The sequence below is a fragment of the Phascolarctos cinereus genome, unplaced genomic scaffold, assembly GCF_003287225.1.
Source record: "Phascolarctos cinereus isolate Bilbo 61053 unplaced genomic scaffold, phaCin_HiC Scaffold_5;HRSCAF=322, whole genome shotgun sequence".
NCBI classification, from domain to species: Eukaryota; Metazoa; Chordata; class Mammalia; order Diprotodontia; family Phascolarctidae; genus Phascolarctos; species Phascolarctos cinereus.
This window is the reverse complement of record NW_027555958.1, coordinates 326,950,542-326,962,655: the sequence shown is the minus strand read 5'-3', so window position 1 is coordinate 326,962,655 and position 12,114 is coordinate 326,950,542. Positions and strand designations below refer to the sequence as shown.

At 36.6% G+C, this 12,114-nt stretch overlaps 1 protein-coding gene across 1 annotated transcript; it reads right to left on the bottom strand.

Annotated features, from left to right (window-relative positions):
* Positions 1-5,733: 5,733 nt before the first annotated feature.
* On the bottom strand, positions 5,734-11,427 carry LOC110201831 (olfactory receptor 10R2-like). The gene is given in 3 exon segments (XM_078155765.1): positions 5,734-6,510; positions 6,512-6,700; positions 11,356-11,427. Coding segments are annotated over 3 exon segments (1,038 nt in total).
* Positions 11,428-12,114: the final 687 nt, after the last annotated feature.

Sequence of the window (12,114 nt, the reverse complement as noted above, 5' to 3'; positions counted from 1 at the left end):
GCATTTTTTAAAGAAATGATGTTGCATTTTTGTCAAAAACATTTTCAGTATCTATTGATATAATCATGTGGTTTATTAATTTTGTCATTAATAGCTTCTATTATGCTTTTGGTTTTCCTTATATTGAACCAACCCTGCATTCCTGGTAAAAATCCAAGTTCACCATAGTCAATAATATTTTAAATATGTTGTTGTAGCCTATTTTCTAATATTTTAATTTTATCTCTTTTCTTTTTTCTCTCCTCATTTAAGTATCAAGACCATATGTGTATCATAGAAAGATGTTGGAAGAGTTCCTTCCTTTTATATTTTTAGAAATAGTCTGGCCATATGTTCTTTAGCATATCTTTTAGTGCCTGAGCTGCCTCCTTTTATGGAGCTAACACTGGCCAGGAAAATCTTCCTTCTCTAACTCTATGTTCTGGAACCATATTGCCTAGGGATTTTAACATTCATCTTTCACTATACACTATACAACTCAGTCAACTATCATTTTTAAGCACCTACTAGGAGTCAGGAATTGTCCTAAGTGATGAGGAGACAGAGAGAAGAGAAATACAGGCCCCACTCTCAAGGAGCTCACAAGTCTTATGAGGGAGACAGCAGTAAGTAACTGTGTACAAACAAGCAAAATAAGAGATATATTGGGGGTAGCATCAGAGGGATGGCATTAAAATTAATGGAGGACTGGAAAAGGCTTCTTGCAGAAGACAAGACTTTAATTGATATTTGAAGGAATCCAAGGGGATCCAGAAGTAGTTGAGAAGGGAGAGAATTCCAGGCATGGCAGACAGCCAACAAAAATGCTCAGAGTTGAGAGATGGAGTATCTTCTGTAAGGAGCATCAAGGAAGCCAGAGCCAGTGGATGAAAGAACACATAGGAAAGAGTGAGGTGTAAGAAGATTGGGAGGGGAGGAAGGGTCTAGGACCTAGATTCTAGGTTATGAAGTACTTTAAAATCCAAAGAGAGAATTTTGTATTTGATCCTGGTGGCTAAATAGGGAGCCACCGGAGTTTATTGATTAGGGAAGTAGCGTTGTGAGATATGCACTTTAGGAAGATAAATTTGAGAGCTGAATAGAGGAGAGACTGGAATGGGGAGAGACCTGAGGCAGGAAGGCCAACCAGCAAGCTTTGCAATAGTCCAGGCATGAAGTGATAAGGACCTGAATAAGGATGGTAGCAGTGTCAGAGGAGAGAAGGAGCGATTAGCAGGAGACGTTACTAAGGTAAAAACTACAGGACTTGATAACTAATTGGTTATGAGTGGAAGAGAGTAAGAACTCAAAGATAATACCTAGGTTTTGAGCCTTGGTGACAGAAAATGGTGGTACCCTACACAATAATAGAGAAGTTAGGAAGAAGCAAGAGTTTGGAAAGGAAAGATAATGAGTTCCATTTTGGACAGGTTGAGTTTCAGATGTGTATGGGACAAGCAATTTGAGGTATACAATAGACATTTCAGTACAATAGTTGGAGATAATTAACTAGAGGTCAGAAGAGAGGTTAGGGCTGGGCAAATAAATCTGAGAGTTTTATCTGCATAGAAATCATAACTGAAATCTGGGGAGCTGATGAGATCACCAAATGAAATAGTATGTAGAGAGAGGAGGGCCCAGGATACAGCCCTGGGGAACAACCTTGGTTAGCAGGCATGACCTGGAAAAAGATCAAGCAAAAAGAGACAGAGACAGAGATGAGGACGAAGATGAAGATAACTACAGAGAAAGAGTCATGAAATTCGGCCATTAAGAGATACCTGGTAACTTTGGAGAGAGCAATTTCATTTGATTAATGAGGTCAGATGCCAGACCATAGAGAGTTAAGAAGGGAGCGAGAGGAAATGAACTAAAGGCTTCTACTTCTTCCTTTTCAAGGAGTTTAGCTGTAAAAGGGAAGGGAGATGTGGGGTAATAGTGAGGATAGATTGGGAGGGGGTATTGGGGGTGAAGGAGACATGGGAATGTTTGTAGACAATAATTAAGTCAATAAACATTTATTAACTGCCTACTATATATCAGAACCTGTGTGAAGGGCTAGTTATACAAAGAAAGGTAAAAGACAGCCCCTGATGCTCAATGCAAAGTGAATTCTGAAGCCAACTCTGTGGTTTTCCTGTGCTTCAGTAGTCTCTTATTTCCTTTTCTCTTGTACCTCAAAGAAAAACAAAAACATGATAAAACATTAGCAATTACTAAATGAGAATCTTAACAAGTTTACAAGTATAACTGTTTATTGCTTACAATATTTACAAAAACTGTGCACTAGAGCAAAAAGAATTCATAAATAAATGAATTTCTGCAGTAAGGCAGAAATATTAACTAAATTATTTATAGATTATAACAAAATTAAAATTAAAATCAATGAGAGGAATGTACACAAAGAATTCAGACTTAAATGATGACTAAACAATTCAATCATAAATAATAAGTATTAAAAACAAATCATTGCTCTTTGCCTGTCAGATCTATAGATAAGGGAAGATTTATGATCAAACAAGAGATGGAGAGGATCATGGGTAGTAAAATGGATAATTCTGATTACATGAAATTTAAAAGGTTTTGCATAAACAAAATCAATGTAGCCAAAATTAGAAGGAAAGCAGGGAACTGAGGGGAAAACACATAGCAAGTTTCTCTGATAAAGGTCTCATTTCTCAAATATATAGGGAAGTGAGGCAAATATATTAAAATAAGAGCTATTCTCCACTTGATAAAAGGTCAAAGGCTATGAACAGGCAGTTTTCAAAGAAATAAAAGTTTTTCATAGTCACATGAAAAAAAGTTCTAAATCACTATTGATTAGCAAAACACAAATTAAAACCACTCTGAGGTACAACCTCACACTCATCAGACTGGTTAACATGACAGGAAAGTAAAATAATAAATGCTAGAGGCAGTGTGGAAAAATAAAGACACTGATGCACTGTTGGTAGAGCTGTGAATTTGGGAGAACAATTTAGAACTGTACCCAAAGGGCTATAAAACTACATATTACCCTTTGGCCCAGTAATAGCTCGACTAGGTCTATATTCCAAAGAGATCAGTAAAAAAGTAACATGATCTATATGCATAAAAATATTTATAGGAGTTCTTTTTGTGGTAGTAAAGAATATGCAATTGAGGGGGCAGCTAGGTGGTGCAGTGGATACAGCACTGGCCCTGAAGTCAGGAGGACCTGAGTTCAAATCTGGCCTCAGACCAAACACTTGACATTTACTAGATGTGTGACCCTAGGCAAGTCACTTAACCCCAATTGCCTAAAAATAAAATAAAATAAATAAAGAATATGAAATTGAAGGGATGCCTATCAACTGGGAAGTGGCTGAACAAATTTTGGCATATGATTGTGATGGAATACTGTTGTGCTATAAGAAATGATGAGCAGGTTGCTTTCAGAAAAACCTAGGAAGATTTGTATTAACTAATGCAAAGTGAAGTAAACAGAACCAGGAGAACATTGTACACAGTAACAGCAATATTGTAATGATGATCAATTGTGAAATACTTAACTATTCTAATTAATACAATGATCCAAAACAATTCCAAAGGACTCACAATGTAAAATGCTATCTGCCTCCAGAAAGAGAAATAATGAATTCTGCATGAAGACTGAAGAATTATTTTTCACTTTATTTTTCTTGCTTTTTGTGCAGCAAGGCTAATATGGAAATGTATTTTGCATGACTTCACCTGTATAATTGATATCATGTTACTTCTCTTCTCAATGGGGAGGAGAGGCTAGAGGAAGGGAGAAAATTTGGAACTAATTTTTAAATTTTTTTTCCTTAATAGCGTTTTTTTTCAATTACACATAAACAAATACAGTATTGAAGCAGCAGAATAACAGAAGAAGAACATGAACAAGAACTAGAAGAAATATAAAATATAACATAGACAATCCATTGATTTGTTTTGCTTAATTATAGGTCTTTGTTGTAAGGAAGGGCTACTACTTGGAGAGTGTGGTGGGTAGGAAATGATAGATATAAAAAATAATATCACTGAAACATGCTTGAAAATTCCTCAATGAAAGGAAGAGTGAGTGCAGCAGGAGATACAAATAGAAGAATTTTATTACTATTGTGTTAATATGTTACATATATATTATATATAAATATATATATACATATATGTAACAGTTCATATAAATTCTTGTACAATCTCTCAACAATTCTTATAGATTCAATTAGGGGATGATCCTATGCAGATGACTTGAAAACAAGTATATCCAGCTCTGCCCTTTCTCTTGGATTCTAGTTCCACATTACCAACTATATTGTTATTTCTCCCTGATATCCTATAGGTATCTCAAACTTGTTAGGCTTATAAAGAACACTTTATTACCTTCATTCTCCCAAAATTATCCTTCTTCTGAACTTCTGCATTTCCCTTGATGCTGCCACCTTCTTTCCAGTCACTCTGGCCTTGAGTCCCCTCCCTCAACATCTATATCCAATCAAATGCCATTTTTAAAGTCTTACCTCAGTAACATTTCTCTCATCTTATATCCTAATTTGATCCCTTTGGCCTGAATCATTGTAATTGCCTCCTAATTGGTATCACTAAAGCCAATTTCTTCCCTCTCCTGACTCCTTTGTCCTTATATTACCTAGTAATCTGTCAGGGCATTTGCATTCTGGCATGAAACTCTGAAGACAAAAATAATTAAGACTTTGAATCCATAGAATGCAAGCTTCTTGAAGACAGTCACAGTTTTTTAAAAAATTTGTTTCATGAACATATGTCAGGAGAAATCAAAAAAATATATCCAGCACATTGGATAGACTCTATCTGTCAAAATTAGGGGGAAAAATTGACTAGTCATATAGGATGGTCATTCATGGATGGGTTATGAGCTGTATCATTAAAGGAAACTACTAAAATAATTAATTCCCAAATCCATTTAGTATAGTATTTCTCCTGATTATTTTATACATTTTTCCTTAGACCAGACTTATGATTCCATCAGTATAGTAAAGTGCTTAATATATTTTCGTTGAAGTGTTGAATTGAATAATTGCTTCCTTGGAAAAAGTATGTGCTCTTTAGGATGCATGTATATCGATATATGCCCATATACTCTCAAGAACAGTGTCCATACATGGAAAACCAATCCAAGCAAATTCAAAGTGAAAGCAGGCTCTGCACTCTCCCACATTCATTCTTTGCTCTCTCATTGGTGTTGACTTGCAAAACCATTGTCTCTTTGTCCATGCCCTGGCACTCTCAGCACTCAGATTAGATTCCAACCACCCCTCACCATATAGACCACCTGCTTTCAAAATCTCCAAAGTGTTTTACCTTTATTATCTCATATGTACCTCAAAATAACACTATGAGATAAGTACAATAGGTATTATTACCCTCATTTTACAAATGAAGAAATGAGGTTCAAAGAAGTTAAATTAATTGGCCAGGGTTATATAGTAAATGTCAGAAGTGTAATTTAAAACCAGGTCTTCTTGACTCTTAAGCCAACACTATCTACTATGTCATGCTGCCTCATGACATTTGGTATAATGTTCCTGGTACTTTATCCTCAAATAAGGCCCCACTAGTGGCCTCCTGACATGTTTCTATTGAATATACACGACAGAAAAAAAAATCCAAGTACAAGTTTGAAAAGCATCTAGCTCTGAGAATAGCACTCAACCCATGACTATGGCCACATCAACCATGTATCCAACCATATATCATACAATTGTTTGCTGGCAGTTCTGAAATTTGAAGTTATAGGATTTTATGGGAAAGCTTTCCTCCACTAATAACTTTCTGGATGGCTATCTGAACATCCCTGTTCCTGAGGCTATAAACCATCGGATTCAATAAGGGGGTGATAACAGTGTAAATCACTGTCACCAACTGGTCTTTGTCAGATGTGACCTTGGACGAGGGTCTCAGGTAGACAAAAGATGCACATCCATAGTGGACTATGACTACTGTGAGATGGGAGGCACAGGTAGAGAAGGCCTTCTGCTTCCCTTCAGTGGATGGAATCCTCATGATGGGGCTGACAATGAATCCATAGGAGATGCAGACAAAAATCAATGGGACCACAAGCACCAGTACACCACAGATGAATATGATCATCTCATTGACATAGGTGTCACCACAGGCAAGGTGAATAAGAGGTGAAATGTCACAGAAATAGTGATTGATCTTGTTAGAGTTACAGAAGGGGAGAATGAAGACCAAGGTGGTGCCAACCATTGAGATCAGGAATCCACTCACCCCACAAGTAGCTGCTAGGAGTCTGCAGACCCTCCAGTTCATGAGGATTGGATAGCGCAGAGGGTGGCAGATGGCAGTATAGTGGTCATAACCCATTACACCCAACAATAAGCAGTTATTGATAGCAAAGGAAAGAAAAAAGAACAGTTGGATGGCGCAGCTGGTAAAGGAGATAGTCCTGAGCATAGAGAGCAGATTGAGAAGCATCTTGGGCAAAATGACAAAGGTATAACAGGTCTCAGAGACAGAGAGGACACCTAGAAAGAAATACATGGGGGGTGTGGAGGTTGTGCTCAAGGAGGATGACTATAACAATTGTGATGTTTCCACACAGAATGATCATGTAGAGACAGAAGAAGACAGCAAAGAGGACAACTTGTAGTTCCTGGAGGTTGGAAAAGCCCAGCAAAAGGAATTCAGTGACCATGGTAAGGTTCTCTGGAGCAAGCTGTTTCCAGGGTAAGATCTGCAAAAAGGAATGAAAGGATAAAAGGATGCTCAGTTCTGTGGACTGAGGGAATTGGGGGATATTTATATTTAATTGCTAGGAAATTGTCGCTATCTTGTGTTAATTCAATAAACAAGCAAGGGAAAAAGAAGAAAGAAGAGGAGGTGAAATGAAAGGGGATAGTAACTTCAACAGAAATTACTCTGGTCATTAAAAGGAATGTGAGTAAGCAAGAGGGGACCCATAATACACAACAAGGGATTATAGTCAAATGACTATCAATTGAATAGCGTAGATGCTGTAACCCGAAAAAGAGATGGTGAAAAAAAATGGTATCTTTAAGAATAAGAATATGTGATATCATAGAGAGATTCGACTAATTTTGCTTGACCCTAGAGGGCAGAACTAGTGGCAATACACAGAGGCTGCAGAGAGGAAGATTTCAGCATTTATGTAAGGAAAAAGTTCTTAGTAGAGCCGAAAAAATAATAGCGATGTAGCTCTGTGTTCCTGAAACTTTTCACAGGCATTCGGAAGAGTTTAGTTGGCTTGAGGATTCCAGCTGCCTAAAGGAAAAGACTCTTCAAAGATTTGGGACACAACAAGCATTGAAGTTGAGAGTTGACATTGAGATACAAGAAGGAGATGGTGTGAACCTGAGAGTAAATGGAGAGAAGTAAGATAGATGAGTGTCAAAGCTGTGGACTGTATCTGAGACCCTGGAGGCTAGTCCAATCAGTAGTGCTTCTTTTCCTGGATTTCCCTGGGAGCCCAGTCACAGCCTTCTTTATCTTGTTTAACTGCTTGTTAAATTTCTTTATTACTTGATAATATTTTTGATAAATTACATAACCATTGGTAGTGGTTATTGACTAAGCCTTTAAGTTTGTGGATTGAGATGGAGAAAAGAGAATCCTGGACATGGATCAAGAGATTTCTCTCTTATTCTGAGGAGAACAAGACAGAGCAGTTTTATAATTTTCATGTAAGATATGGTCAACTGTATAATTTTGCTTGCAAAAGTTTGCCTCTTCCCTTCTAATACCATCATGAAGGATGCTATTTATTTGTTTTTATTATTTTCCTAAATTTTGTATATGTGTATATGAGAGACTTAGACAGTGACAGAGAGACAGAGAAATAGGAAGCAAACTTATATGTCAAAAGTTTTTAGTCACTATTTTTGCAGTAGCAATAAAATAAAAAATTTCCCCCTACACCTTTATTATCTTCCCTTTCCTCCTTTAGATAAGAATCAGTCCCTCAATGATGTTAAAATTGTGTCACTTCTCCCAAAAACATCTTATCTGTACAATTGATCTACTCTTCAGTGCCATTTCTAACTCCTGTATAAGCAATCTGGTACAATAATGTTAAAATCTGTATACATACACACACACACACAAATATATAATATATATACACATATGTATATATACATATGTGTATATATCTCACATACATGTGTATTTACAGCAATTTTTCATCTGTCTTCTCTCTGTTATCTTTCTAGTTTCATCTTTAAATGTTCTCAGGATCACTTTGCTTAGTTGGACCACTTGCCAAGCATTTTTTAAAATTTGTTTTATCCTTAATCCTTCAAATAATCCAAATAATGCTTAATTCTGATAGTCACTCCCTTGCTAAAGAACTTTGTGTGGATTCTTATTGTATATGAGATAAAATACAACCTCTTTCAGTCTCACCTTTAAGGTCCTTCATCATCTGTCTCCCGGTTACCTTTCCAGCTCACTTAATAGTGCTTCACTTGACTTACTCTGCATTCCAGTTTTTAACGGGCTGCTCTTCAATTTTGTCCAATTTCCCCACAATTCACTATATTCAACTAAATGACTGTCCCTCATGCCTGGAATGTCCTCTCTCATCTGTCTTCTGAAATTCATCATTTTCATGAAGGTTGACAGCTAAGTCTCCATTTCCTCTTCCAGGATTTACCTAATTTAATTAGCTAAAAATATTCTCCCTCAGAATTTCCTAGAAACTTGGTCTATATTTTTCCTGAGACTTCGAATAGTGTACCGTATCTCAGACTGCCTGATGTTCCAGTAATTTCCTCACTTGTAGAATATAAGCTTCTTGAGGAAAGGAACAGGGCTGTTTTTCTTCTTTGTATGCAGTGTCAAATCATGTGCCTTGCACATAGTGTTCATGAATGCATTCTCATTCCCATCTCTAATTATCATGTATTTACTGTGAGTTACCCTTCTAGCTTTTCCTTATTAGTTTATCTGAAGAAAACATATGTTAGACCAATGGAAGCAGACATCAGAAGCAAAACAGACTTTTGAGGAGGGACAGTATAAAAAAGAGAGAGAAAACGATAAACAGAAGAAAATAGGCTGGAGGAAGATACACAGCTAGTTACTACATCTATAAAATTGTTTTTATTGCTGTTGTTTAGTCATTCAGTCATATCCAACTCTACATGACTCCTAGATTTTGTCTATAGGGTTTTCTTGGCAAACACAAAGATGGTTTGCCATTTCTTTCTCCAGTGTGTCCCCATTTTACAGATGAGGAACTGAGGCAAATAAAGGTTAAGTGATTTGCTTAGAGTCACATAGCTAGTAAGTGTCTGAGGCAGAATTTGAATTCAGATATTCCTGGCTCCAGGCCAAGTGCTCTATCCACTGCACTGCCTACCTGCCCTCACCTATAAAAGAGAAATAATAAAACTTATGCTGAAAATACAAGTTCTTTCAATTCAGTTAATAGTCACAGAGTATCAGAGTTGGGAAAGATTGTTAATCCTATCAAGGCCAACTTACTTCTGAATGGTAAATTCATCTACAATATCACTAACAAAAGATCACTGACTTTTGGCTTGAAGATCTCCAATTAAAAGGAACATTCCATCTTCCAAGGCAGCACATTCCAATACTGGATAGCTCTTTCAGAAGAATTTTTTTTCCCTTACTTTAAGCCCAAGTTGACTTTTCTGCTATTTCTATCCACTGCTCCTGATTCTGTCCTCTGGTACCATGGACAGTAAGTATAATTCATCTTCCATATGACCATCCTTCAAACACTAAAAGGCAGTTATCATGTCATCTCCTAACTCAATTCTACAAACACTTATTAGGTAATCTAGGAAAAGTTTCCAACCTTTTCACTACCCTCTTCATGTTTATTTGTACGTGCTACAGCTTGACCCAGGGGATAAATTCTCTCATACATATAGATATTAGGTATTTAATGTATCATCCCCTCTTAACCTATTGCTTTTTGACCTCCACTCTTTGACTCATGCCAATTCCCTCTTCCCCCAATAGCCTCCTCTCCAATTTCCACCTATGAAAATGTAACCCATTCTTCAAGATCTAATTTAAATATCACCTCCTATAGGAAACCTTCTCTTACCTCCTGAGCTTGAAGTGATTTCTTGCTCTTCTGAAATTTTTTCACATGTTACTTTTTCATCATTTATGGAACTTAGCACATGATGTCTTCTATGGAAGATATATACCTGTGTCCGTGTCTCAACTATCCAAATAAGCAGTAAGCTCTTTAAGGGTAGGGGCTGTCTCTTAGTTATTATTTCATCCTTGATACTTAGTACAGTGCCTGGACCAAAAGACTTCAATAACTTTAGTGAATGAGTGAATGAATGAATGAATGTTACATACTTTGATCCTATGTTAGAATCCTAACTCTCTGACATTTTTGTTGAAAGTCTCCAACAAGGTACTTAATGTCTTGAGGCATTATTTGCTGCATTAGTAAAATAAGGAAGTCAGAAAAGATGATCTTTAAGGTTGCTATCAGCTCTAAATTTTATGATCCCTTCCCTTACTGTCCGGTCCCAAGGCTAATGACATTAATCCAGATGGAGTAGGAGGAAGGAAACCCAATGCCCTTTCTTCCTGTTCTGTTACTTTGTAATTGTGCCATGAAGTGTTTTGCAAGAATATTCTGTTCTGCCTTTTCAGCAAGAATACAAACTGCTTAAAAATAGAAAAAGAAGGTGATACATGTGTGTGTAACTGTGTTTGTGTGTATATAGATATAGATATAAAACTCCTTTATTTTCAACACTATATATGTATAATGTATTCCAAATACAAAATAGATAAATAGTTAATATATGTGTATACATGCGCAATTATACACACACATATATATAGATGGATGGAAGGATGGATGGATATGTTTGTTGAGAATGCCATTTAAGACCAAATACTGAATAACAAGAATGAAAATATGTCATCTTATTTGATTCTCACAACAGTGCTAAGTAGTATATTATTACTCATTGTCAGATATAAGTTGGATTAGGAGGTGTCTGGAAAGTTCGAAAATTCTATGAACCCAATTTAAAGAAAATGAAATTAAGGCCCAGAGATAGTAAGTGACTTATCCAAGTCTGAAGAGCTAGCAATTCAGACCAGGAAGAAAACCTAGATTTCTGACACAGAGTCCTTTGCTTTCTCTACTCCACCCCCAATGAGGGACCAGAGTGGTTTATTGAGACTGCACAGCCAATCTAAATTACATCCCCAGGGGCAATGAAATTTGTACCACTACTGGATGAATGGCCAAGTGACTGACTAAAGGATAGACAGTCAGGTGCAGCAAATACCTCTAGGATCTTTCCCATCTCACTGGACTCACCTCATCACTAATTAGGTGTTTCATGCTGAAAATTGTAGCACAGATGTCCCCAGGATGACATAGGAAAGTGGGATCCAAGGAGAACAAGGCTTTCTACATGGGAACAAAGTCATGTTATGGCCACTCCCCCACCTTGTTCAAACCCTCACTACTTTTCACCCAGAATATTACAATAGCCATCTAATTAGTCTTTCAGCCTCAAGTCTCTCCACCCACCATCACTATCCATCCTTTCCTCAACAGCCAAAGTGATATGTTTAACCATGTCACTCCCCTTACTCAAAAAACCCCACTGGCTCCCTACTCCCTCCAGGATCATGTACAAAGACCTCTGTTAGGAATTTAAATCTCTTTATAACATGGCCTATCTCTGTGCCTTTGCACTGGCTGTCACTTGTGGCTACCTCTGAATTCCTTCAAGACTCAGCACCACTTTCTGAAGGCAGCCTTTTCTATCCCCCATAGCTGCTAGTGCCTTCTCTCTGATATTGTAAGGTTAAGTTCTCTCTCTCTCTCTCTCTCTCTCTCTCTTCCCATATATATATATATATATAATATATATATATATATATTATATATATATATATATATATATATATATATATATATATTATATATATATATATATATATATACATATATGTGTGAATACATATATATTCATAGAGACAGTATATATAGAGAGAGATAAAACTGTATATATAGAGTATATATACTCTCTATAGAGTACATATCTATATATACATAGTGAGAATACATAGAGTACATATCTATATACAGAAAGAGTATGTATATATACA